This window comes from Vipera berus, assembly GCF_964194415.1.
Source record: "Vipera berus genome assembly, chromosome: 3".
Taxonomy (NCBI): Eukaryota; Metazoa; Chordata; class Lepidosauria; order Squamata; family Viperidae; genus Vipera; species Vipera berus.
Genome location: NC_138204.1, coordinates 173,534,640 through 173,560,168, shown reverse-complemented (window position 1 = coordinate 173,560,168; position 25,529 = coordinate 173,534,640). Strand labels below are relative to the sequence as shown.

Genomic DNA, 25,529 nt, shown 5'->3' with positions numbered 1-25,529 from the left:
GAGATTTACACACATCCAATTTTTGTTATAATGTATAAAATTATGTATGATGTAAAGAAATTATGTATTAATAAAGGAAATATCTATAAGAACTGGGATCATCCAATAAAGCTAAATGGTAAGAAATTCAAAACTGAGAAAAGGAAATCCTTCACATAGAGAATAGTTAAGATTATGTGATGTATCTGCATAAGATGTAGTGATATCTATCAATTTAGATTATTTTTTAAGTTGGAGGGTGACGGTTCATTCTCCAAGCTTGTGGGTTGATTTCCGAATATTTCGTTACCAGGCTAGGTAACATCTTCAGCAATGTTTAGGGGATTCTATAAATTTATAGAAGATATGGCCTTTAGTGGTTCATATTTTGAATATCAACATACATATATATATTTCGGCTCCTTTTGCATCCTTGTATAATTTCTTTCAGTTTTCTTTTTTCTTCATACCACAATTCATCTTCATTTTTTAAAAAATATTTTGCTAGTCCTTTAATATTTTATTTTTATTTTTTATATACACACTTTTACTAATGAAGCTAGGTATGTACATACAGATTTAAAAAACCTTTCAGACAATAGAGTTCTGTGATTTTTTTAGTAGACTATAATAATATTATGATATACATTTATGATATTGTTTGAAGTCAATGTTAATTAAATAATGTATTATAATAGGAAAGGCGTTTGAAGTTGAAAATTTCAAGACAAGAAAGTGAAAACAAACAATTGATGGATGAGCTTCTTGCAGAGATGAAGACTATGGAAAGCTCAGTGAGTTTTAGAATTCACACACACAGAGACACACACACACACACACATATGTATATGTTTTTCCATTCAATTCATGTGATATGAAATTATGTATTTTCATAATTATTATGTATTTTCATAATTATTCATATGATATATATGCTATCTGTAGAAATCCAATAAAGACTCTGATCTACAAAAACTGAAGGATAAGCTTGCAAACGATCTTCAGCAGTTCACTTGTTTGCAAAATGAAATCCAATATCTTAAAAATGAAAATGCTGGATTTATGTACAAATTCAGAGATAGGTAAGTGGCGTTGTGTTAACACCCAAAAGCTTACATTCTGAATAACCCCAATTTAACAATATTTCATTTTTAGTCTTTTTATTCTCATTGAAGACATAATCATTTGAGTTGTATGTCAAATTTGGAGAGATTAGACGATTTCTGTTGAACTTCCCTAGAATCTGATTTAGCCTAACTTCAGGTACTAATGCTAAACTGATAATTTATAATGAGTGTTTTCAAATTTAAAAGTGATATTATCCCATCCTAATACATAAACACAAAGTCCATCTTGCCCATACTAAGGTGATATGAAATGGGGCAGGGAAGGGAGAAGAGGTTAAAAGAGGCCAAAGAGAATACAGCTAGTTCTTGACTTACAACAGTTCATTTAGTGACTGTTCAAAGTTACAACAGCACTAAAAAAATGAGTTATTATTGTTTTTCATTCTTATGACTATTGCAGCATCTCCATGGTCACATGATCAAAATTTAGATGCTTGGTAACTGACTCATATTTATGATGGCTGCAATGTCCTGAGGTCATGTGGTTACCTTTTGTGGCCTTCTGACAAGCAAAGTCAATGGGGAAGCCAGATTAACTTAATAGCCCTGTTACTAACTTAACAACTGCAGTAATTCACTTAACAGCTGTGGCAAGAAAGGTTTTAAAATGGGGCAAAGCTCATTTAACAACTGTCTCACTTAGCAACAGAAATTTTGGGCTTAATTTTGGTCATAAGTTGAGGACTACCTCTACTGTAGTAACAACAGACTAATTTTGCTTCGTCTCAAGGTTAAGAATATGAACTCCTTGGAATAAGCAACAGTGAATGTGAATACAAAGTGGCCATTTAAGAATTTTATGCAATTAATTAATTCTTAGCCTAATTAGTACTAATTAATTTTAGCAGATTTAAAGCCTATGTTTGCTTAGTAAGCAACAATTAATCAAATATGGAAGTGATATAATAATTTTTTAAATGTATATTGTGTTCCTAAGAAAATGTTTATACTATGTGTTTGTTAAAACAAGAAAGCAGCTTACCATGTCTTAATAAATTTCCCTGAAAACTCACTCATTCTACAGTTTTAAAAAATGTTTTCTAAGTGTGCAGATCAGATTACAAAAATTATTTAAATGATGGAATCAGGTACTTCTTGATTTACAACCATAAGTGAGCCCAGAATTATAGTAGTAAGTCGTTGCAGTTGGAAGTTGTAGCATCAAGGGACCGGATTGGATGATACAACTATTTTTTATGGTTGCTAAGTGAATGCCACATTTATGAAGTAAATGCCACCATTGTTAATCAAAAGCCATGATTGTTAAGTGAATCCATTTTCCCCAGTGGACATTTTTTGCCAGAAACCAGAAGTAAATACTGGCAACCAGCAAAAAATGTTGCAAATTTCAGTCACATGACCGCAGGACATTGCAAATGGCCATAAAGTTGAGCTGGATGCCAGCTTCCAAAGTGATCAAGTGAGCATCAGGATGAATGTGGCCATTGTAACTTCAAAAAACAGGTTGCAAGTAGCTCTGATGTGGTCTATCATTAAGCGACTGGTCATAAGGTGAGGACTACTTTATAAATTTTGGTCAAGAATAAATTGTGCCAAATAGTATAGAAGAAAATTACAAGTGAGACAAAGGAATACAATGAAGTTACAAAGATATAAGTGTAAAAGATAGTTGAAAAGAGATAGTATGGGTAATATTTATATCTTAACAGAAGAAACATAGAACAAGGTAACAGAAATGGAGCTGTTAGATTTTAGAGGAATGTGCAGATATGTTAGGCATAACAAGGGAGATGTGGTAATCTAATATTAAAATTGGTGCCACTTTGCATATCAAAATGTCAAAGTAGAAATCATAAGAAAGCAACTAATTTGTTAGACCATTATCTAAGAAAAATGTTCCCAAGGTTTGCTTCTATACCTGAGGAGTTAGCATAATATTTGAAAAGAAGACAGTGTAATATCATTTTTTTAGCAATCAAGAAGTATTTCAGGAAAATACAGAATGTCTATTTTGAATAAATTAGTGAAAACCATGATTAAAGATACAATTATCAAAATTATCAGTTATGCATGAATATGTTTAGTGAAGTTAGTCAATAACTAGTTTATAATTTTGCTAAGGTATGGCTTGTTTTAACCATACTTTGTTAAGAATGCTGCAGTGGGGGATTAATGCATAATGTTAAGTATAAACCATGGTTCAATACTATTCTGTGAGAACAACTCTGTGGGAAATTTGCCGCTACAACAATAGACTGCCTTGTTCTTAGGTTAATAATTGTATTACACCTCAGAACAACTATTCATGTAAAGGTAATATCTTGGTCATTTAACTAAATCCATTTGCACTAGCAAAAATGTAAAGCAAGGTTATATTCTTACCCCACTTTTATTCAACTTTTACATTAACAATATTGTTGAGATGTTTGCTAAACCAGAATGCTATACTCCTTCCCTTGCCCGCTGCCTCATTTTTGTTCTCCTTTATGCTGATGCCTAAGACTTTGTCTTTACCGGTAACTTAGTAAGCCTCCAAGATGCCTTAAAGTTCTATCACTTTACTGCTCTAGTGAAAACCATCAAATAAATTATTCTAGAAAAAAGTACTGCTATTCTATAGGAATCACTTTAATGCCCCAATTAGATGGATGATCAATGGTAAAAATATCAAGCATCTGAAAATCTAGATGTCTGTTTTAAATGTTCTACTTGTTGGTCTACTCAAACAAGAGATCTTCTAATGAAAGCCCCCAAAGTATTCCTTGCAGTTGCTAAATTTGCAGATCAGTTTAGTAAGAATTATTTTCCAGCAGCTATTAGACTAATTAAAACCAAAGGTCTAGGTTTGGTGCTCAGTTAAATATTTATAAGGAGTCTCCTAGTTTAGAAGCAATTTAATAAGAATTCTTCAAAATTTTAGTATGAGTTTCTTATTGAACTTTCATTGTTCTAACATGACTAGAATTTGTCTGGATTTCCCTTGGGGTTCAATTAAGATTTTGTCGTCTTAGATTCTAGCTGAAGCAAGTCCATCTCACCTTACTGGATAGGGGTCTCTTCCAACCTAAGAAGACAAATTAATGACAATTTAAATCTAATGTCTTTATCACTGTCCCATACAAAATCTCTCAGCTATTTTTGTGCTCTTCTAGTTTTACTATAGAAGGGAAACTCTTTTGTGATTCCTAGTAATTTCATGTTCATGTACAAATGGTTTTCTTGACAATGAGACCAAAATGCTTTCTGCTGAGATGTTTTTTCTCAGCTGTCTAGCCTACAGCTCTTCCAGTCAGTTAATAATCATGTCCAGCCTAACTAGCATTTGAAGATGAAAATTCTAAGTTTTTCCACAACAAATAAGGGTTACATTTATAATGGTAAATACAGCTTTGTCATCTTTTTTGTTTACTCTATAAATATATTTTAAAAATAAATTTGTATTATATCAATGAACACCCGATTATAAAAGATGAAACAAACTGTGGCATTTCTTTATAAAAGCATAACAAAATATGTAGCCTTTCTAAACTACTAAAAAGTGCTAATATTGTAAGCAGTTTTTAAATTTGTTTTAAATAGTGCAAGAAGGAAAATGGAATATCAATCAGAAATTCAGGTTTTGCAGAAAAATATTCGTAGACTGGAAGAACATTTAAAAAAAGTAAATAAAGAACTTTATACTGCTGAATTGACTTATGATGACACCAAAACAAAACTGGAGGAACTGAATGAAGGCATTGTTAAAGAAAAATCACGTTTCAAGGTTGTTTAATATTATTGAATTATATTTAATTATAAGTTATTAAATTATTGCACTGAGCAGAATAGAATATTACTGCATTAATCCAATTTTGTATTTAAAGAAATTGTTTTTCGGGATAATACAAGTTTTCAGTAATAGTTATTTCATTCATAGAAATTTTTTTTTCTAGTTCAAGAAGCTTGCCATGGTTCTTTTTCTAGTATGTTTTAGCCATATTTTGCATTATTCTTTTCTATGCACTGTTTGTAAATCTAGAGGCAAGCATAACTATTCAAGAGAGCTATTAGCAGATAGATTTTTACATCCATTGCTAATGAAGAAGTATATTGTATTCTTTATCCTACTTTGACAGGATGTCAAACTCTGCACCTAGCATAGCTAATCATTATATGTTAGATTTCTTATGACTTATAGTTGAATTTTACTAAGGTTTTGATTATTTCAAATTTCTGTAATTGAAAACGTAATTCTTATAGAATTAAAACATTCTTTGACCAAGTGACAAAATTAGTGGATCAGAGGAATGCTGTGGATATAATTTACTTGGACTTTAGTAAGGCATTTGATAAAGTAGAACACAACCTTCTACTTGATAAGATAGAAAAATGTTAGACAGAATCACCACCAGATGGATTCATAGCTGGCTGACCAGCCATACGTAGCGTGTGGTCCTCAATGGAACCGCATCTACATGGAGGAAAGTATGTAGTGGGGTGCCCCATGGCTCTGTTCTGGGCCCATTGCTCTTCAACATCTTCATCAACAATTTGGACAAAGGGATAAATGGGGAACTCTTCAAATTTGCAGACGACACAAAGCTGGCAGGAATAGCCAAGACTCCAGAACATACAGTAGGCTTAAGATACAGGAGGATCTGGACAGACTTGAACACTGGGCGCTATCCAACAAAATGAAATTCAATGGTGAAAAAAGTAAGGTTCTACATTTAGGGAAGAAAAAACAAATGTACAGGTATAGTATAGGGGGTACCTTGCTCAATGGTAGTAACTGTGAGAGGGATCTCAGAGTCCTAGCGGACAATCACTTCAATATGAGCCAGCAGTGTGACTTTGGGCCAGTCACTTTTTCTCAGTCCTACCCACCTCACAAGGTTGTTATTGTGAGAAAAACAGGAGGAAGAAGGAATATTAAGTATGTTGAGTTTCTGATAAAATAATAAAGGCAGGATAAAATCTAACAAATAAGAAGGTGAATTCTTGTTACTATAGTGATTTCTTCTCTTTGCAATACTATACTAGTTCTGATACTGTTCCAAATAATTTGCCAATCTCAATTTTAAAATGTTTGGGTAGCTACAAAAGAAAGAAGCAAGATTTGATTGCCTGCTTCCTAAGGCTTAGACAGAATGATTGGCCCGGTCACACATTTAAGGCTTGTGCCTAAGGTGGGACTAAAACTCACAGTCTCCTGGTTTCTAGGCCAGCACCTTAACCACTATACCAAACTGACTGTCCCTGAAAAATTACTCTAATTATTTTCATGGAAAAGTTCTATCTGTGGAAGATAACCTATAGCAGGACACCAGTTCTTGCACTTGCATTATTGAGACAGTGTGTAATATGACTTACCCTTCCCCAGTGCTTTTTTTGTAAAAGAAAAAGGTGCCGGAACTCACACATGTCATAGAACCCGCCTTGCCTACCCTACAAGGTTCCATCCAAAAAAGGTGCCGGAACTCCGTTCTGAGCGTTCTATGAGAAAAAAAGCCCTTCCCTTCCCCCAGTAAATGCTGGACAATCATTCTGGTTTCTTTTTAAGTTGCATATTCTTCCTGGAGTCATTCATATTGGAGGTGGGGGGAGAAACAGGAAGATCAGTTTGAATGCTTCATTAAAGCAATCCTATAACATGGCCTTAATAATTAAAACGATGTAGAAATAGTGACCCAAAAGTTAAGTATGCTACAGCCGGCCTTTAAAGAGAATACTTAAATTGGTTAGTTACAAAAGCAATCCAACTGACCCCTTTTCATCTGATTTGCAATTATTTATTTTGTGTAGTTTCTGTGTTTTTTGTCTACTCCTATTGATTGCAATTGTTCTATTTATGTTATAGAATTTGGAAGAGAATATAAAAAAACAAATTAGAGATGAAATAAGTGCTTGGAAGCTGACTCAGGTAAGGGAAATAATTTTTAAAATGTTTGTTCAGATATTTTTTTTATTTTAATTATTCACATCATCTCTTCTGTATAATTTATGGCATGATGTATGGGAAGACTGCTTGAATGCTAAGCTACACATAGATAGTACTAAAATCATTTTACCCTACTGAAGGTACTTCAAGGAAGAACTTATAGAAAGCTGTTTTCTTGGGTGTTTACTTTTCTTGCCTGGTAGGGGAGGAACCATCAGCTCCAGATGCTCATATGATCAAATTGTATCTTTCTTTTTTTCAAAACCATTAATCCAATCTGTAAAAAAATCATATATATAAAAAAGGAGCAGTTTGCTTGCTGCCCTGTAGGTAAATTTAAAAGTCCCCTTAAGTCCCTAAAACCAGATACCTTTTAAAACACTAGTTAACAAAAGAACAACTTTCAGATTACAGAATTAAAAGATGAAATAGATAATTTACAAATTACATATATGTAACCATTTCTGCTTATGATTGGGGTTTTTTTTTCCCACGTGGGACTTCTACAGGATTTATAGGACCATCCAGCTATTATGGTGGTCATACATCACAGCTGAAAATTTTCCTAAAGTGCAGCAACAAGACAGCAACAAAATTCCCAGATTTCTAACAGGCAATTCAGTACATCTCTTTTTTCACTCTACCCCCTATGCATTCAATTTGAAGCAGGATTATCTAGAACAGGGGTAGGCAACCTCGGCTCTTTTATGACTCATGGACTTCAACTCCTAGAATTCCTGAGTCAGCATAGCTGACTCAGGAATTCTGGGAGTTGAAGTCCATGAGTCATAAAAGAGCCGAGGTTGCCTACCCCTGATCTAGAACCTATTTTTACACCAGGGCTCAGTCTAAGAACGTGTGTGAAATAATGATGCATTCACTTGAAAGAAAGACAATTTTGTTTTCAAATAATTTATCTTAAAATCAGAAAATTGTCTTCAGTTTATGAGAGGTAGATACATATAGGGATGAGGGTTTTTCTTTTTTAATTTAAAGGCATCTCTGAATTCAAATACAGGACAGAAAGTCTCATAGGCATCTGACAAAAAGCAAGATGGTGAAAAAAAAATGATTCAGTTTGGATATTGGAATTATTACAGCATTCCATTTGGATGCTCCAGGTTCCTGAAGGGTCTAATTTCCTCTATTGTCTACTATTCCATCCAGGATCCCAACAGAAAACAAACATTGTGGCAGGCTGGTTATAAACAGATGACTTTTTGAAAAGCAGCTGTTTTCTTCTGAAACTTGGAAGAGAAATACTGTATTGTTGTTGTTGTTGTTAGCTGCAAAGTCATGTCCGACCCATCGCGACCCCATGGACAACGTTCCTCCAGGCCTTCCTATCCTCTACCATCTTCTGGAGTCCATTTACGCTCACGCCTACTGCTTCAATGACTCCATCCAGCCACCTCATTCTCTGTTGTCCCCTTCTTCTATTGCCCTCAATCTTTCCCAGCATTAGGCTCTCCTCCAGTGACTCCTGCCTTCTCATTAGGTGGCCACAGTATTTGAGTTTTAGCTTCAGGATCTGGCCTTCTAAAGAGCAGTCAGGGTTGATCTCCTCCAGGACTGACCGGTTTGATTGCCTTGCAGTCCAAGGGACTCGCAGGAGTCTTCTCCAGCACCACAGTTCAATGCTGTCAGCATAATGATGATAGTAGCATATTTTCTACCAGGAATCATGCAGTTTCAACTACAACTTCCCTATTTCTAGTAGACACTGTAATTCAAAATCTTTTTGCGTTTTCTAGCATTCTTTCCAGTTTGCTCGCAGAAATCCATCATTTAAGGAATTCTTTAAAAAGCATACAGGTTGAAGACTTTTAAAATTACCATGAAAATGTGGTGGTATGCTTAAAAATACAGTGTGTGAATATTGTTTCAGGCAATATCTTGTCTGAGATATGTATTTTTGACAAATGGAACTGTCTATTTTTGGATGTCTCCCTTTAGTTCAAGTACTTCAGTAAACATATTTTGTTTATTTTATAAACAGAAAAGAATTAAAGCACTACAATTAGAGTTAGAAAGAAAGAAAAAGGAACATGACAAATTACAGGAAAAAGTTAAGAATAAATTTAAAAAATATGAGCTGCTTTCAGCTGAACAAGTAGAAATACTGGAAAAAAATAAAGATATATACAAAGAACTTACTGAGGTAAGTTAAATAAGAACATGTTGAAACATTGCTCCATTATACTTCGCTTGTTGTGCTTTTGCATTTTCTTCACAGAATATAATGGGATACAAATTGACATTTGGAATAAATCAACATGTCAGTATGAAATTAAATGTAAAATAGCTTGTTCTCTGTGGCTGTAATGGCTTTAGTGATATGCAAAAAAAGAGACTGAAATAATTTTATTTTCAAAATGGCACATTAATGGCAATACTATCAGCTCTTCCCCAAGGGACAAAACTCAGTAGAATCAATGTAATAAAGACCAAAAAGCTTATTGGGAATGTGGGAGGAATTGTACATCTTTGTTTTTACTTGTACATGTGTTTTAGTGAAAACCAGTATTGTAGGCTTCCTCATGCTAAGAATAAAGCTTTTTATGTTGGGTTACTGCCCTCTGTATTCCATGACTTCTGGATTTTATTGGGGTCTAGGAATCTGAGCTGCTAAATTATTAGTTCAGCTTACTCCAGAGAAAACAGTGCAATTTCATTTTTGCAGCCACTATCTCCAGGTGGTACAGTGAATGATATTCTACTAGTGGGAACTCTCCACTAATCCATCTGCCCGTCTTTCCTGTAGCCATGATAACTTGTCAGGCTCTCCTCTCTTTCCCAAGCATTCTGAGGGACAACGTTGTCATTTTCTTTACACTCTGGCAGATTTTGCCCTTTTTCCTCCAGACTTCGAAATGATAAGAGAAGATGTAAGTGGGTCACCAGTTATTTCACTGCTTGTTTCTGTGTTTTTCCTTTTACCATCTGGAGGGAGCAACTAACTGACTGAATAAAGTTCAGTAGTGGGAACATTGGGTAGACCTGTTGCTAAAGATTTGAGAAATCTGGCCAATGACTAATGGAAGTGATAAAGTTTAATAACAAGTGTATGAGACTTCATTTTGATTAGATTCTGTTACTCTTTTTTGATCTGCATTTGTATTTTTCAGAAAATAGCCGAATTAAATCAGAAGATTCAAGAACTTGATGACAAGGAAGAAAATGTGAAAAACGAATTAGAAAATAAGAAGAAATATTTTCAGGGCCTATTAGATGATAAAAAGGTGAATATGTTCATATTAACATTAATAAGTTTTATTTTCAAATGCTAAATAAATGCTTGTCCTCCCTGATCTTGAATGTATCTAAACCTTTCTGTAGGTGGTGCAGTATTCCTTTCCCTTTCTTAAATGAATCTAATCATAATCTTGAGATGGAATAAAATATAAATTCATGTTGGGGTCACTTCTATTTCTTTATTATGAGTATCGGCTCATAATATTTTGGAGACTTTGAAGAAAGGAAGGTAAAAATCAATATGAGGAGGAAAAAGTATTCAACTCTGATAGAAATAGCCTGCTGATTGTACCTTTGCACAGCAGATGGCATCTTTTTGTAAATTATGGTAGAAGTTTACTACTGTAGTTGTCTATGTTAGCAAATGAGATATTTTGGCTATTATTATGAATACTGTGTTTATATAAATGTATTTATAATTGCAGGCCTTTGTATAAAATGTCTTATGTGTATTATTGTTGTGTTGCATTGGTTTTTATTGCGCATATTTGTAAGTGATTAAGAAGTTAATGTGGTTAACCAGGAGAGTTCACATCTATAATTCAATCAAAACAGTGCTTTTAATCTTACTCTAGAGTCCCTAATTCTTTTTTGAATAATAATAACAACAGCAGCATTGACAAAAGCCCCCTGCATCCAGGGGTAATTGGGCAAAACTGAGAATTACTGTATCACTTAATCCTAAAATACAGTATGGGGGGAAGCAATCACAAATAAATGTAAAAGTAGTCAGGGAAATTGTATATCTGGATATCCTTCACCCTGTCACCTTTATCTGATAAGTGAAATTAGGCAAAATGCAGAAATGGAATAACAAATACTAAGCAATATAAATTAAAACAGGAGACAAGAGAAAAGGAATTAACTAAACAAAGTTTATGCTAGTACTGTTCGCAACACATATCCATATCTTTTTTTTCCTTGCAAACTATCCTTGCTTCTACCATGTTTATGGATCAGTTCAAACAGACCAATCAGGTGGGAATGGGATCTTCTTCTTAGTCCATTAACCATCTTCAGCATGGAAGACTCCCATCAGGGTCCCAGGCCAATCAACAGAACCAAGCTATGAGGGTCTTTAAGAAGGCCAAAAGGGTGGGGACAGATCTCACCCCAAGGGGCACGATGTTCCAGAGGGTGGGAGCCATGGCAGAAAAAGCCCTTCTTCTGGACTCTGCTAGTTGGAATGTCTGTCACATACCCCTTCTGATGAAATAAATTGGGTAGGACAATCCCATTGGGGTGGGATTGGGCCCATGCCAAAAAAGGGCTTTCAAAGTGATAATGACACTTTGAATTGGACCTCAAAGTAAACTGGTAATCAGTGTAGCTTGTACAACAGTGATGTTACATGTCCACATGACTGCATTCTATGCTAGCTATAGCTTCCAAATATTCTTCAAGGGTAGCCTCATGTAAATCCAAATAAATAAATCCAAATAAATAAATGTAGAGCACATTGCAATAATCCAAACACAAGAATACCAAGGCAGGAGTGACTGAGTGCAAAAACGTATGATCCAAGAAAGGGCACAACTGGTGTACACACAAACTTGTGCATAGGCTGTCCTAGTAATATCAATATCAATAATAACAATATTAGTAATTTTGTAAAAAATAGAATCCGCCATTAGGAAACATCATATTCTTCCTAATTCTACATCAAGTAAATATTTTAAAATAATTGCATTGAATGTTGAATCATATTTAGATGTAGAATCTGGGATGCATTTTCTGGTGAAAGTCATATAGTTTATTGTTTTGCAAGACGTCAGTTTCTGCATTTATTTCTGGGTATTATTTTTTTAGGTTTCTTATAGCTAGCTCCCTTTTCATATTACTAAATTAATTGCTATTTATTATATTTTTATCCTGCCTTTATTACTTTAAAAGTGATTTAAGGCAGTGAAGTTACCTAATATTCCTCTCTCTTTCTATTTTCCCCAAAACAACAACCCTGTAAGTTGAACTGAGAGAGAACGACTGGTGCAAAGTCATGTATTTGCATTAACTTTATCTAAAATATTTTAGCATTTGCTCTAATCTCTGTACCCTACTTGGCTCTTTTGGGTGGCTTGGCAGAGTGTGATTTGGGTAGGAATTAATACTGTTCATGGGGAAAAGTGATACCTTCTAACTTGAAAGAGGGAATGGTATGTGTTCCCTCCTGAAGAGGCCATTTCTCATTTCAGCATATTAGATAACTATGCTGTCTCCAGGTTTTGCTTTCTGGGAGAATTCTAAAGAACATGTTAGGGCTTCAGCTAAAAAAAATTCTATAAAAAATGAATTATCTGGACCCATTTCGGCCAATAATCAAACCTGGGCATAGGACTGAAACAGCATGGTAGATAATCATTGTCTGGAACTTCATGGAGGGAGGTGGACAAAAGTCTGTTACAATCAGACTTCTTGGTGATATTACTATTGATTGTGTTATTTCTCTGAACCACCTTTGAGGGGTTTGGAGTTTTAGACATCATGTTAAAGTGGTTCCATTCCTTCCTAAGTGGACAATTCCAGTCATTGATAATGGGAGATTAGTGGTTAAGCCTGGGGTCTCCTCCAATATGGAATGCCTTTGAAGGTAATTCAGAAAGTACAACCACTGATTCAGTGGTTAGACTAATGATGAGGGTAAGGAGTATAAAACCAGCCGTAGTTCAAACTATATGATTTGACCTCCATGTAGCTTCAGAATCATCTTTTCCAAGTAGATGAGGTCCACCTGTGCATTCTTTCCAATAGTGAAAATCAGAAAGAGTGTCAGTCAAGGGTGAAGCCACACTTCTGGTGACTTTCAAGCAGTTTGCAGGCCCACTAGATGTAGTGGTGGAAGGCCAACGCACAAGCCTCATAGGGCTCGATTGGTTTGATGGATTGGGCATCCAAGCAACCGGCATTCACCGAATGCAGGCGGCAGACTTATCTTCAGTCTGCCAAGAGTTCACAAATGTTTTCATTTCAAGCCTAGGGGAGTACAATGGTCCTCTGATAGCTTTCAAGCTTGATCCCCTGGTAACATCAATACAGGTCAACCCTCGTCGAGTGCCTTTCACCTCAAAGCCCAAAATTGATGCAGAGCTGGACAAGCTATTAAGTCAGGGGGTATTACAGCCTGTAGACAGTGTGGTGTGGGAGACCCCCATAGTAATGCCACTTAAGGCCAATGGAGAAGTATGCATATGTGCTGACTCTAAGTGCACCATTAACTGGGAATTTCAACAGCATGTATATCTGGTGCCAGTTGTCAGCCATATTTTGGCATCATTGTAAGGAGGCCGCGTGTTCGGTGTTATGTACTGGGCTTTTGGTACCACACCACGTGCGACCTTGGGCAGCAAGCATGGGTTCAATCTGATTGGTTGCTACCCAAGGGTTTGGCTATATATTGTGGCGGGGTGCACCCCAAGTCCCCAGTACAGTTCCAGCTTAAATAAAAGAATGAGTTTCTCTGTACTCAGCTGTGTGTCTTCATTCCTGCTCACCAGAGCCCATGACTTAACAGTGGCGACGAGGATGGGATCCTGCTCCACCGCCTAAAGGCTGAAGTCATGAGGGGTCAGCATTACTAAATACCCAGGGGCGTTTTAAATGTTGAAAAAGTAACTGAATCCCAATTGGAACTTTATTTCTCAAAGCATGTGGATTGAAGATCTTTTATTTCCTATTTCCTATTTTTCATTGTCTATTTCTGTTGGAAATCTGGATTCTTTCTTATGAAAAAAAAGAAAAAAGAAAAACTGAAAAGATTAAGACAACTTTGGCACTCAAAGGGAAACTTTAAAAGGGGCCTGGCTGACTGCCCAGGGAAATAGGTAAGGTACATAACCTTGAGAACTTTGAAAAAACAGCTGCGAAAGGCTTTGTGTTCCCTACCTAGAAAAAAAATTCTCTCTTTTGGATTTTCTAAGTGTAAAGCCTTTAGCTTAAAATACCAATATGGAAGAAGACCAGAAACAAAATTTATTTATGGAGAAAGATCAACAAACTCTCGCTATGTTAAAAACACTAATCCAAATTCTTACCACAACCAATGAAGTACTAAGAGGCTATGTGAAGGAACAAGAAGACAGTCCAAACTTTGACTACAATTAAAGAATCATCTATACAAAATACAATAGAAAAAATGAAACATTCAAGTACGATGACAGAAGAATCTACTATTAAACAAATATTGATATTTGAAAATCCAGAAAAGACATTGACAACTTGGAAAAAGGAAAAGGTTTCTTATACTACTCCGAAAATCATTTCTCTTATATACTGATCATGTGAAACAATAATAAAAAGCACAGGAAAGACATATTGAGCAATGACCAAAAATTGAATTATTTATCTTATTTGTAAAACATATTTGTAAATAATAACTTTGATTTAACAAGTGTACCTTTACTGAAATCATGTTACCTAACTTGCATTACATTTCAGTTGCAGTTATGAAAATAGTTCTGTTTTGGGATAAATAATTTAATGCACCATTGCATCTAATTGTGCTTTTAAACCTTTTTTTTAATTTTCAGGAGAAATATTTAGGCATTTCAAGCCAATTTACTAAAGTCAATGAGAAAATTGCACATTTAAAAAAAGAAATTGCAAAATTAAATACTTTAAGGAAAGGACAGGAAAATCATGTAGACAATATAGAAAAAACTGTAGCGATGTTGAGGTAAGAATCACAGTCCAATAAATAATGCATAGTGTTAAGTTGGGAGAGGTGGAATGGGAGCTTTCAAAAATTTCTCACACTTTCAGCCTCTTGCCCCAGTCTCTTACATTTATTTATTTTTTTATTTTAATTCCATTTATATCCCGCCCTTCTCCGAAGACTCAGGGCGGCTTACAAGCTTAGCAGTGGGTCCCCCAGCCCTATAGAGGACATTCTGAGATGCGCACAGTTTGACTCAGAGGGCAAAGAAAACTGAGTAGCTGTATTGTTGCTGTTTAAACACATACAAAAATATATGTATGAGAATGTTTTTCCCTGCTAACAAAAATAAGATACAGGGTTGCTGACAGAAAGGAGATGGGGAAAAGACTGAATAATAATAATAATAATAATAATAATAATAATAATAATAATAATAATAATAATAATAATAATAATAATAATAATAATAATAATAATAATAATAATAATATAACAACAACAACAATAACAGCAACAATAATGAATATGACACAAATTATACCTCAGAACAGATATAAATCAAATAAAAGTTATAAAACTTTTAGAAAATTCAGTCATCACAAAGATGAATTGTGTGAAATATAGATGCGTGCACACAGACACACACACATATATATGATTTACACACTGCATACACACACCATTCAATCAAATTTATTAAGCAAAAGGAAAACAACACAATGAAGTATTACTGTGGTTCATATGAACTGTGTCCTCTCTGACGTTTAACTAATGAATGATTAATATCGCCTATATCTTTATCATCATATTACCTATGAAACCACAGAATGTCTTTAAGATATGCAGTATATCTATGAAATCATTTCAGCTTGTAAAAACTTCTTTGTGAAGAGTTGTAAATCACAGACATTTATGAAAAGCCAAGATTTTCTTAGAATGATGACATCTAATGATGTGCTTTGTGATATCACAGTTTCAGTTCCACCCATTATATACTTATGCATGACCGAAATACAACAGGGATGATGTTTGTGTTGTGACAATATGATATATGTTTTGTCATTTGTCCTGGGCACTGATGGTAGATAAACTGTTTTCAAGAACTATAGTCATGGAATATTGTGTAGGACAAAAACTGACCTTCTATTCTAAAGAAGTTAGAACCCTTTTTAAAACATTCCTGTATGACAAAAATATGCTTTTTGTAGTCTTTATGGATGAACAACATTAGTATCAAATAGATTACATAATAATAAAAAAGTAGATGGAGTCAATCTAATCAATCAAGACATTTTCAGATACACATTGACAAACAGACTACGAATTGCTGGTTTCAAATATATGAATTAGAAAATTAAAGTAAGTAAGCGTGTCAGCAGTTTGTTAACCTGGAGGCCTTATAGTAGGAATATAAGATCAGTGTAAGATACACATTTAATATGCTTACATCATACAAGTATCAAAGAGGAGCAGGGAAGAGTGATGATATCATGAAACCAAATATTGCCAACAATTATGAGGAAGAGCTAAAAACTTTTCAGAAAAAGTTGAAGGAAATGTACTGAACTCAATCACAAATGTTAACAGGAAAAAAACAAGAAGAATAAATGAGATACATATTTTAAGATCAGGGAAATGATACAGGAAATTTTGTAACTAAACTAGGAATATTCAAGAGCAATCATCTGATGGAGATTTAAAAAAAGATAGGAAGGAACCTGTTATAAGTTTAACAGTGGGGTTAGAGAATGACACATTTTAGTATATATTTAGGAGCCGTCTTCATCAGCAAGTGAGATAGATTAGCTGATGAGCAGAAAAGCACCAAGCATAAAGGAAATGCCTACTGAAATTTTTAAAGATTCAGAAAATTATTAACACCTCTCCTCCAATGAATATGGAACAAGCCTCTTGGTGGTGCATATACTGTACTTGTACCAAAAAAGAGGACATGTAAGGAAATGTATGGATCACTGAATCATTGCAGTGATTCTTAATGTAAGCAAAATTCTGCTTAAAATCTTGTCTGAACTACAGAGCCATACAGGCAGAGAAAGGATGGCAAATTAATTAGCAAATTTCAGAAAAAAATAAAGGATTAAAAATAATTAGCTCATATATGATCAACAAGCAAGAACTTATTTATTTTGGTGTTCTAATTCTAATTGGCAAGATCAAGTAAACTAGGGATAACCACACTGTATGGAAAGGATCGAGCATTAATGACCAGGTGGTTCTGCCCCAGGTGGCTGATGGACCCTGAAAGGTTCCAGACGAAGCTTGGGACATTTCCTGCTTCCCTTGCCCACGACTCTGCCGAGGCCCTAGTAGAAGCCTGGGAGAGGGCGGCTGATGGGGCCTTGGATTGAGTTGTGCCTTTGTGGCCTCTGACCTGGCGCAGACCCCGGGTGGCCCCCTGGTTTACCGAGGAGCTCCGGGAGATGAAGCACCAGAAAAGATGCCTAGAGAGCTGTTGGAGGTCCAGCGGATCCGAATCTGATCGAACACGGCTAAGAACTTATCTTAAGTCTTACCTAGTGGCGATGGAAGCGGCAAAGCGTGTTTACTTTTCCGCTCTCATTGCGTCCGCAGATAACCGCCCAGCCGCCCTGTTTAGAGTGACTCGCTCCCTGTTTAATCAGGGACCGAGGGATGACCCCTTCCAGGGTAGGGCTGAGGAATTTGTACAGTATCTGCAGGACAAAATCGCTCAGATCCGGACTGGCTTGGACTCCGACTGGGTGGAATCCGGCGGAGTGGAGAGGGCAGGTCTTGATCATACCATTTGGGGTGAGTTTGACCCTGTGACTCTGGATGATGTGGACAGGATCATGCGTAGACTGAGCACTACAACTTGTTTACTGGACCCATGTCCCTCCTGGGGAGGTGACAGGGGGCTGGCTCCAGGCAGTTGTCAATGCTTCTTTGATGGAGGGTGTCTTCCCCTCCGCCTTAAAAGAGGCGGTGGTGAGGCCCCTCCTCAAGAAGCCTGCTCTGGACCCGGCCTTGTTGAATAACTACCGTACTGTCTCCAACCTTCGCTTTGTAGCAAAGGTTGTTGAGAGTGTTGTGGTGCGTCAGCTCCCGCAATTCCTGGATGAAGCAGACTATCTGGACCCGTACCAGTCCGGTTTCAGACATGGCTATAGCACGTAAACGGCATTGGTCGCACTGGTGGATGATCTCTGGTGGGCCCGGGATGGGGGCTGTTCCTCTGTCCTGGTCCTACTTGACCTCTCAGCAGCTTTTGATACCATCGACCATGGTATCCTGCTGCGACGGCTCGAGGGGTTGGGAGTGGGAGGCACTGTTTTATGGTGGTTCTCCTCCTACTTCTCGGGCCACTTGCAGTTTGTATTGGCAGGGGGACAGAGATCTACCCCGAGGCCCCTCACTTGTGGGGTGCCTCAGGGGTCGGTTCTCTCCCCCCTCCTGTTTAACATCTATATGAAGCTGCTGGGTAAGATCATCAATGGCTTTGGGGTGAGGTATCACCAATATGCGGATGATACCCAGTTGTTCATCTCCACCCTGAGCCAACCCAGTGATACCCTTGACATGATGTCCCGGTGCCTGGAGGCGGTGCGGGTCTGGATGGGAAGGAACAGGCTCAGGCTTAACCCCTCCAAGACCGAGTGGCTGTGGATACCGGCATCTCGTATTGTCCAACAAGTTCCACCTCTTTTGATGGGGAGGTATTGCCCCCTCAGAAAGGGCTCACAACTTGGGTGTCCTCCTGGATTCATGGCTTAATTTGGAAGATCATCTAATGGCTGTGACCAGGGGGGCCTTCGCACAGGTTCGCCTAGTGCGCCAGTTGGACCGAGATGCCCTATGCACAGTTACCCATGCCCTTGTCACTTCTCGCCTGGATTACTGCAATGCTCTTTACATGGGGCTGCCTTTGAAGAGCACCCGGAGGCTTCAACTGGTGCAAAATGCAGCCGCGCGGGTGCTTATGGGAGTATCTCAGTACTCCCATGTTACACCACTCCTGTGCGAGCTGCATTGGCTTCCGGTTACCCTCCGAGTGCGATTCAAGGTGCTGGTAATAACCTTTAAAGCCCTACATGGTTTAGGCCCGGGGTACTTGTGAGACCACCTGCTGCCATTGTCAACCTCCCATCACCCGGTTCGCTCCCACAGAGTCGGCCTCCTCAGGGTTCCGTCGGCCAGGCAATGCCGGCTGGCGACCCCCAGGGGGAGAGCCTTCTCTGTGGGTGCGCCGACCCTCTGGAATGAGTTGCCTCCGGAGCTGCGGATGGCCCCTGACCTTCACTCCTTCCGCCGTGACCTGAAGACGTGGTTCCAACAAGCGGGCCTGGACTGACTACGATTTTTAATTAGGCTTTTTACTGGGTTAAATTGTCTTGTAATTTTGCATTTATTGTTTAATTTTCTTTTAAATTTTTTACTCTTATGTTTTTTAATTTTTATTGTTGTGAGCCACCCTGAGTCCTTAGGGAGAAGGGCGGCATATAAATTTAATGAAATGAAATGAAATAAAATGTCCTTAGAAAAGCTAGTTACTCAATAGGGACAGCTTGAGATGGAAAACATTTGTTTATGTGCTATAGTCACCAGGAGCTGAACCTATTTGCTACTAACTAGCTTAAGTACTTAAGTACTTGTCAGTACTTAAAAGTACTGACAAGAATGCCTCAGTTTCTACTGCAGCTAAGCTGTGCATATGTTTTGTTAAAGATTATGGCTTCAGTCCCTTAACTTTCACTTAAAATGTCTTAAGGGGTTAAAAAAAAGGTTTGCCAGTTGAGGTAGGTACATATGTGGCTTCATTTAAATCAGGTTCATGTGTTTTATATTATTATATAAATTTATATTCTATATCTATAAAATATCTCTGGAGACGTGTGCGTGTGTGTGTGTATGTATGTGTACATTTGGATTTAGCTGGGGAAGTAATGAAGAAGAAATGGTCCAATAAACTGTATGTGCACATTGCCCTTACACATTTATAAAGCATCTCACTAGATTGCAATCACTGTTTCTGCATGAGCAGTTTGCCTAATAGTTCTGAGTAATTTTTCATACAAGTAATGATATATTTTCTCTCCCTTAAAGAGAAAAATATACCAAAATAAAGTCCAAGGAGGAAAATACTCAGAGATTAGTTGATTTTCTCCATGCCCGGCTGGATGCTGTTAGAAAAAAAATAAAGACAGACAACAGAGTATTTGATGAGCTGCTGTGGAATAGAGAAAATGATTTGAAAATTAAGAAGGTTTGTGCTATTTACATCATCATCATCATCATCATCATCATTATTATTATTATTATTATTATTATTATTATTATTATTATTATTATTATTATTATTATTATGTTTCATTTTTTCTTGATAAAATGAATATGTACTAAAGTTAAATTGATTTCCTTGACAAAAGTATATCAAACTATATGGGCATTCTGATGAACCATCTTTGGGGGAAAAACATTAACCAAAAGACACAATGTCCTTCCAATATGACACTTATTTGTTTCTTATTAATAGTTTTCCTATGAAAGGTCCATGCTCATTTAACTTGTTTCTAACTAATGGTATATAGGAATGTCCATGGGAGATAAGGCAAAGAAATGCAATCAAGAGAACAGTTGGAGAAAAGGCAGCTGAGCTCATTAGCAAGAATGTGGGTTGGAGGAGGGGCTCAGAAGAGATCTTCTCTTCTTGGGCTGTAAAGGTGGGGGAGAGAGGTATTCTTTTCAGAACTTGCAAGTTTCTGTTAATATAGCTTTACAATAATGTAAAACTAGCTCATCTGGTTTTTTGTCTCATCTACCTTATAAGCTGATACTAACAGAATTGAGAAATTGGAGGACCATTAGATTTCATACGTGAAGTTCCAAGTATAAGCTAAGTGAGTTTCCACATGAGGAGTTCTGTGGCTGTATAATGCTGATACAAAGCCATACAAAAGTATCAGTGCAAAGTTGATCATAGATTGGATATAAATGCAACCCCAACATAGGACTTTTTTTTTGTTTCAGCCAGATTGCTTAGTGGAATTGATGAAGATGATGGTTGATCTAAGCTCCCCCAAGTCATAAACATGCAGCCACAGAGCTATTCCGATTTTAAAATATGTATCTCATTTTCCTATTACAGAGAGTAAGAAATATAATCTTCTAAAGAAAGTCCTGGTTGTTTTTCTTTGCATTTTTTCTTCTGAGACTATGTTTGGCATCTAAAATGGGTCCCCTAAGCTTTTTCAGAAAATGATGGACAACTAGATCTAAGCCCTTACTGTAGCAATAGGGCTGCTTATCGGAATATCTTTTAGAAGCTTCACAATATATAAGGCAAGGGTCCCCAAACTCATGAATGCAATGGATGAATTTTGTCTTGTCACTTTTTCTCTTACCAATCTACCTCACAAGCAAGTTTGTATCATGCTAGTGAGAGTGTGTTGTGGGATATTGAAGCAAATCTGTATCTTATATACTTGCATTTGTCATTGAATTGAATGTGCATTGCATTGCAACTTTTGTCATTTGCCTGTCTTGCCTGCCTTTGCCCATGCTCACAAAGTTGTTGGGACAAGAACAAAAATGAAAAGTGATCCTAGATCTTTACAGAGATAAAGTGGGGGATAACTGTAATCAACCATTAAAGATAAAAAATATTGTCCAGAACTTTTTGGAAGACTATAGTGGAAACAGAATCGTATCTTCCATTCTGTTAACAGTAGCCTCCATTGTATTTTAGTTATTTCCACAAATAAAATGTGACTTTTATTTTCTTGTAGATTACTCCTTTGTATTTTAGTAGTAGCATACTAAAACTACTATACTTTTGTAGCATAGAGTGCATTTGATCAGTAGTGAGTTTCTCACTGGCTGCAAAGTTTCTTGTGCAACGACTCTATATTTAGTGGCCTAGAACACTGAAGTACACTCTACAGAGACCTGCTGTTGAAAATGCAGAAGCCACAGTTAGTGCAAAATGTAGCAATAGGGCTGCTTATTGGAATTTCTTTTAGAAGCTTCACAATATATAAGGCAAGGGTCCCCAAACTCATGAAGTTTCAGATTGTTCATTGACACCTAAATATTTATTACTTGGAAATAATTTAATAAATACCATTTTAAGTAGTAGTAGTATAATTGATGATAATAATAATAGTTGTAAAACAATCAAAATGACCAGATTAAAATTTTATGGGATTTCTAAGGATAAATTGATGAAGTCTTGTCACACAACAACTGTTGTTGAAAAGAAGAAAGTAATGGATAATTGATATGGCAAACCTTGGGGACAGTAGAATAGAAGACAGAGAATTGGAGAAGATCACAGAGTATCAAGATCTGGAAATCAAAGCTGAAAGATTATGGAATGGACTGGCTATGGTGGTCCCAGTGGTTATTGGCACCACTTTCCTATAATGCATCATTTCACATTATTTACATAATAAATAAAAAAGTCAATCACGAACAATAATGGAACATTTGAGATGTTTGTTTTAGTCTTGTAAGATGGCCAGAGTCAGTAAAATAGGTGCTATACAAATTAAATAAATAATAAATAATAAAATTATTAAAAACAGAATTAGCCCAAAATTATGGCCAAAAACAAACATGCCTTAAAAATAGGTAGGAACTTTTCTTATTGATAATGAAACTATACAGGGTACATATTGACATGCCTTAGGTATCAGTTTCTACTGGTGTCATGGACCTAGAGTATCTGTATGTGCACATTAATGACGATATACAGTTTTGTTAATCAATGTGGACCATTTGGATGATGTAAAGCAGGGGTAGGCAACCTTGGCTCTTTTATGACTCGTGGACTTCAACTCCCAGAATTCCTGAGCCAGCCAGCTCAGGAATTCTGGGAGTTGAAGTCCACAAGTCATAAAAGAGCCAAGGTTGCCTTCCCCTGGTATAAGGGAACATAAATTAACTTACGTGATGTTGATCTTTCCCCATTCTTACTAGAACAAATTAAGGCCAGATATTAGAATAAAGGAGAATGGTAGAACTTTTTGTTGCTGACACATAATAATCTTTAATGAATTTCAGTTTTGTCTCTTTTTAGCTTTTATTTTTTCACATAAGATATTGCTATCAGGGTGGCAAAGAGGAATGGAATGAATTTCTTTCCAATTCCTAGTTAGCAGACTGTGCTAAATCAGAAAAAAGGAAAATAATAATTTGATACCACATACTCTGCCTAATTATAGAAAATTCTTTTAATATATAAGGAATAGTTACTGATACAGTCATTGTTATCAACATTCTGTTTTTCTTAGCAGTACAGTTTAGGCAGCACCATAGTTTTTAATTTGTTTCTTTTTTAGCTTTATATTTTTGCAAGAACAGAAGAATGTGGAATAATAAAAACTACTGTCTGTCTTAAAGTTGAATTATCCATTATCATATGTTGCAGAAATGTTATTATGTCCCTCTTTTTTGTAAAGCACAAAAAATGTATCTTGTGCTTTAACATCAACACATTTTTTCACCTAAACCCTATCATTTGCCAGTCCTATTATGTATGAGGGCAAAATAAATGCACAATCTATTAACATTATAAGGCTAAAAAATAATCTTAGAACTAATGAATGGGATGGGTGAATGGATTTAAAATGCGATAGCAATTTTGCTAGTCCTGTCATACAGGGATATCCTTAGCTTCACTGAAGTATTTTGTGTTTTAAAAATTCAAGCATGACATACAAAGTGTAGATTTTTCATGTGTACATTTTTATTAGTAATTCATATTGGTGTATGAAGTATTGCAGTTTTTCTGTCTAGGTAATGAAAAAATATCACTGAGATGTCATACAGTATATTGAGTTGAGAATTAGTTCATACTGATTTGTGAGTTGTGAACCTTTTACCCATGGATAATTATCCAAATGTTCATCTCTAATTTATCTTGTAATGTCCTTGATATTTACTATGTTCTCCCAATATGTGCACAATACATCAAACTGTAGCAAAATCAGAGCAGAAGGAACAATGTTATCTTGGGGTGATTTAACCCCCTGTGAATAAGCTGAATACTGTTTTTAACATATGTTTCTCTAGAAAGGTGCCACTATTTTCAATAATGCAGCATACTTGGGGTTCCCAAGCAGTTTCTAAAACAAAATTGCTAACTTCATAAGGTTTCATATACTTTCAGATCATAGAGCTAGCAATTCAGACCTGCCCAGTTTGGACAATCCAATTTATTTTAATATGCAGGGCTTATCTTAACTGCTTTATTTCTTCCTTTGTATGTAGAAGAAGCCAGGAAGCTGCAATGAAGGGCAGCTTCTTTAAAATGCAAACTGCGAAATGTGGTTAATTACTTAGAAACTAACCACTTTAATAAGTTAAGTTTGGCTTGTTTAGAAGCCATTAATCTTGAATATTAGTTCATGAGAATAGGAAACCAGCTTACTGTGACTTTTGTTTCATCTACTGGGTGAAAGAGAGAAATAGTAGTGAAGGGGTTACACAAATCTCATATATATCCTATTTAATTAAGTTGGCTTTGATCAGTACTTTGGCACCAATATTTGAAAATATCTGGTAACATTGAAATGTGCATCTAAGTATGTTTATTCTAGAGTTTATTCTGAAATGTGAATATATAAACGTGTAATCAACTCATAACTTTTTAAAAACTGACTAGGTATACTAATTTGAAATATTAATTTACATAGCTAAATAATAATGCCGCTTGGGGTGTGTGTGAAAGCCCTAATAAGCAGGCATATACATAGAATGAAGGCTACTGCTAAGCTTGTAAACCGCCCTGAGTCTTTGGAGAAGAGCGGGATATAAATGGAATTAAAATAAAAAATAAATAAAGATTCCTTAGCCTTTTTAATGTAAAACTTTCCATTATATTGTATTGAAAATATGTTTTATTTCTCCTGATTTCAAACAGGGATAAACAGTATTGAATTTGATTTTTTAAAAAAATTATTGCTGTAAGCCAAACCATAGTAGGAAAACGATCAAAATTTAAATATCATACAATATATATATAATGCTGTTAAGTGAAACTATTATTAAAAATTCACAATAAATATAAGTTGTATTCCAAATGGTACCTGAACACATCACAAAAATTCTACAGTTCAGGGTGCAATGAAGTAAAAGTGAGTAATAACCACTGACTAGAGAAACATGTGGAATAAATCTATTTAATTGCATATTTAAGAATAGCTTTGCATTCATGTGGTGTGAACAGAACTGAATGCCCTATTGCAAACCCAATAATACCAGTGTCAGTGAGCCATGTGAGTTGTCTCTATGGGTTGTAAATTGGATCCCCTCAGTGACCAGTTAATGTTTTCTGTATTTACGGCTGTATTTCTGTTTTTCACAGCCACCGGGGCACTTTGGCAACATAAAAATTTAAAAATAATTTTTAGCAATCATACCGTGCCAATTTTTTATAGTTAAAGGGGCTCATTTAAATTGGAAAACCTGCTAGTCTGAAATTTTCATCTGAAGGATTACCACCAGCCAGAGCTACTTGTCTGATGAGGGTTTCACATGGCTTATCTAATGTGAAATCTCCATGTGGTATATAGTTTCATTAAACGGTGATCAAGAATACATTAGTTCAAAACAAGAAAAGGCAATGGAGCTTAATCCGCCAGGCATCTTGGCGCAA

General features: G+C 36.0%; 1 protein-coding gene across 1 annotated transcript in view; it reads left to right on the top strand.

The window, feature by feature from the left end:
* The window catches only part of CCDC178 (coiled-coil domain containing 178), a 200,055-nt gene that overhangs the window by 56,635 nt on the left and 117,891 nt on the right, over positions 1–25,529 (top strand). The window contains exons 10-17 of the mRNA XM_081323496.1: positions 678–773; positions 925–1,061; positions 4,647–4,830; positions 6,907–6,969; positions 8,987–9,148; positions 10,116–10,229; positions 14,766–14,911; positions 19,976–20,135. Of these exons, the coding sequence (XP_081179622.1) occupies positions 678–773; positions 925–1,061; positions 4,647–4,830; positions 6,907–6,969; positions 8,987–9,148; positions 10,116–10,229; positions 14,766–14,911; positions 19,976–20,135 (1,062 nt within the window). The remainder of the gene's footprint in view (positions 1–677; positions 774–924; positions 1,062–4,646; positions 4,831–6,906; positions 6,970–8,986; positions 9,149–10,115; positions 10,230–14,765; positions 14,912–19,975; positions 20,136–25,529) is intronic.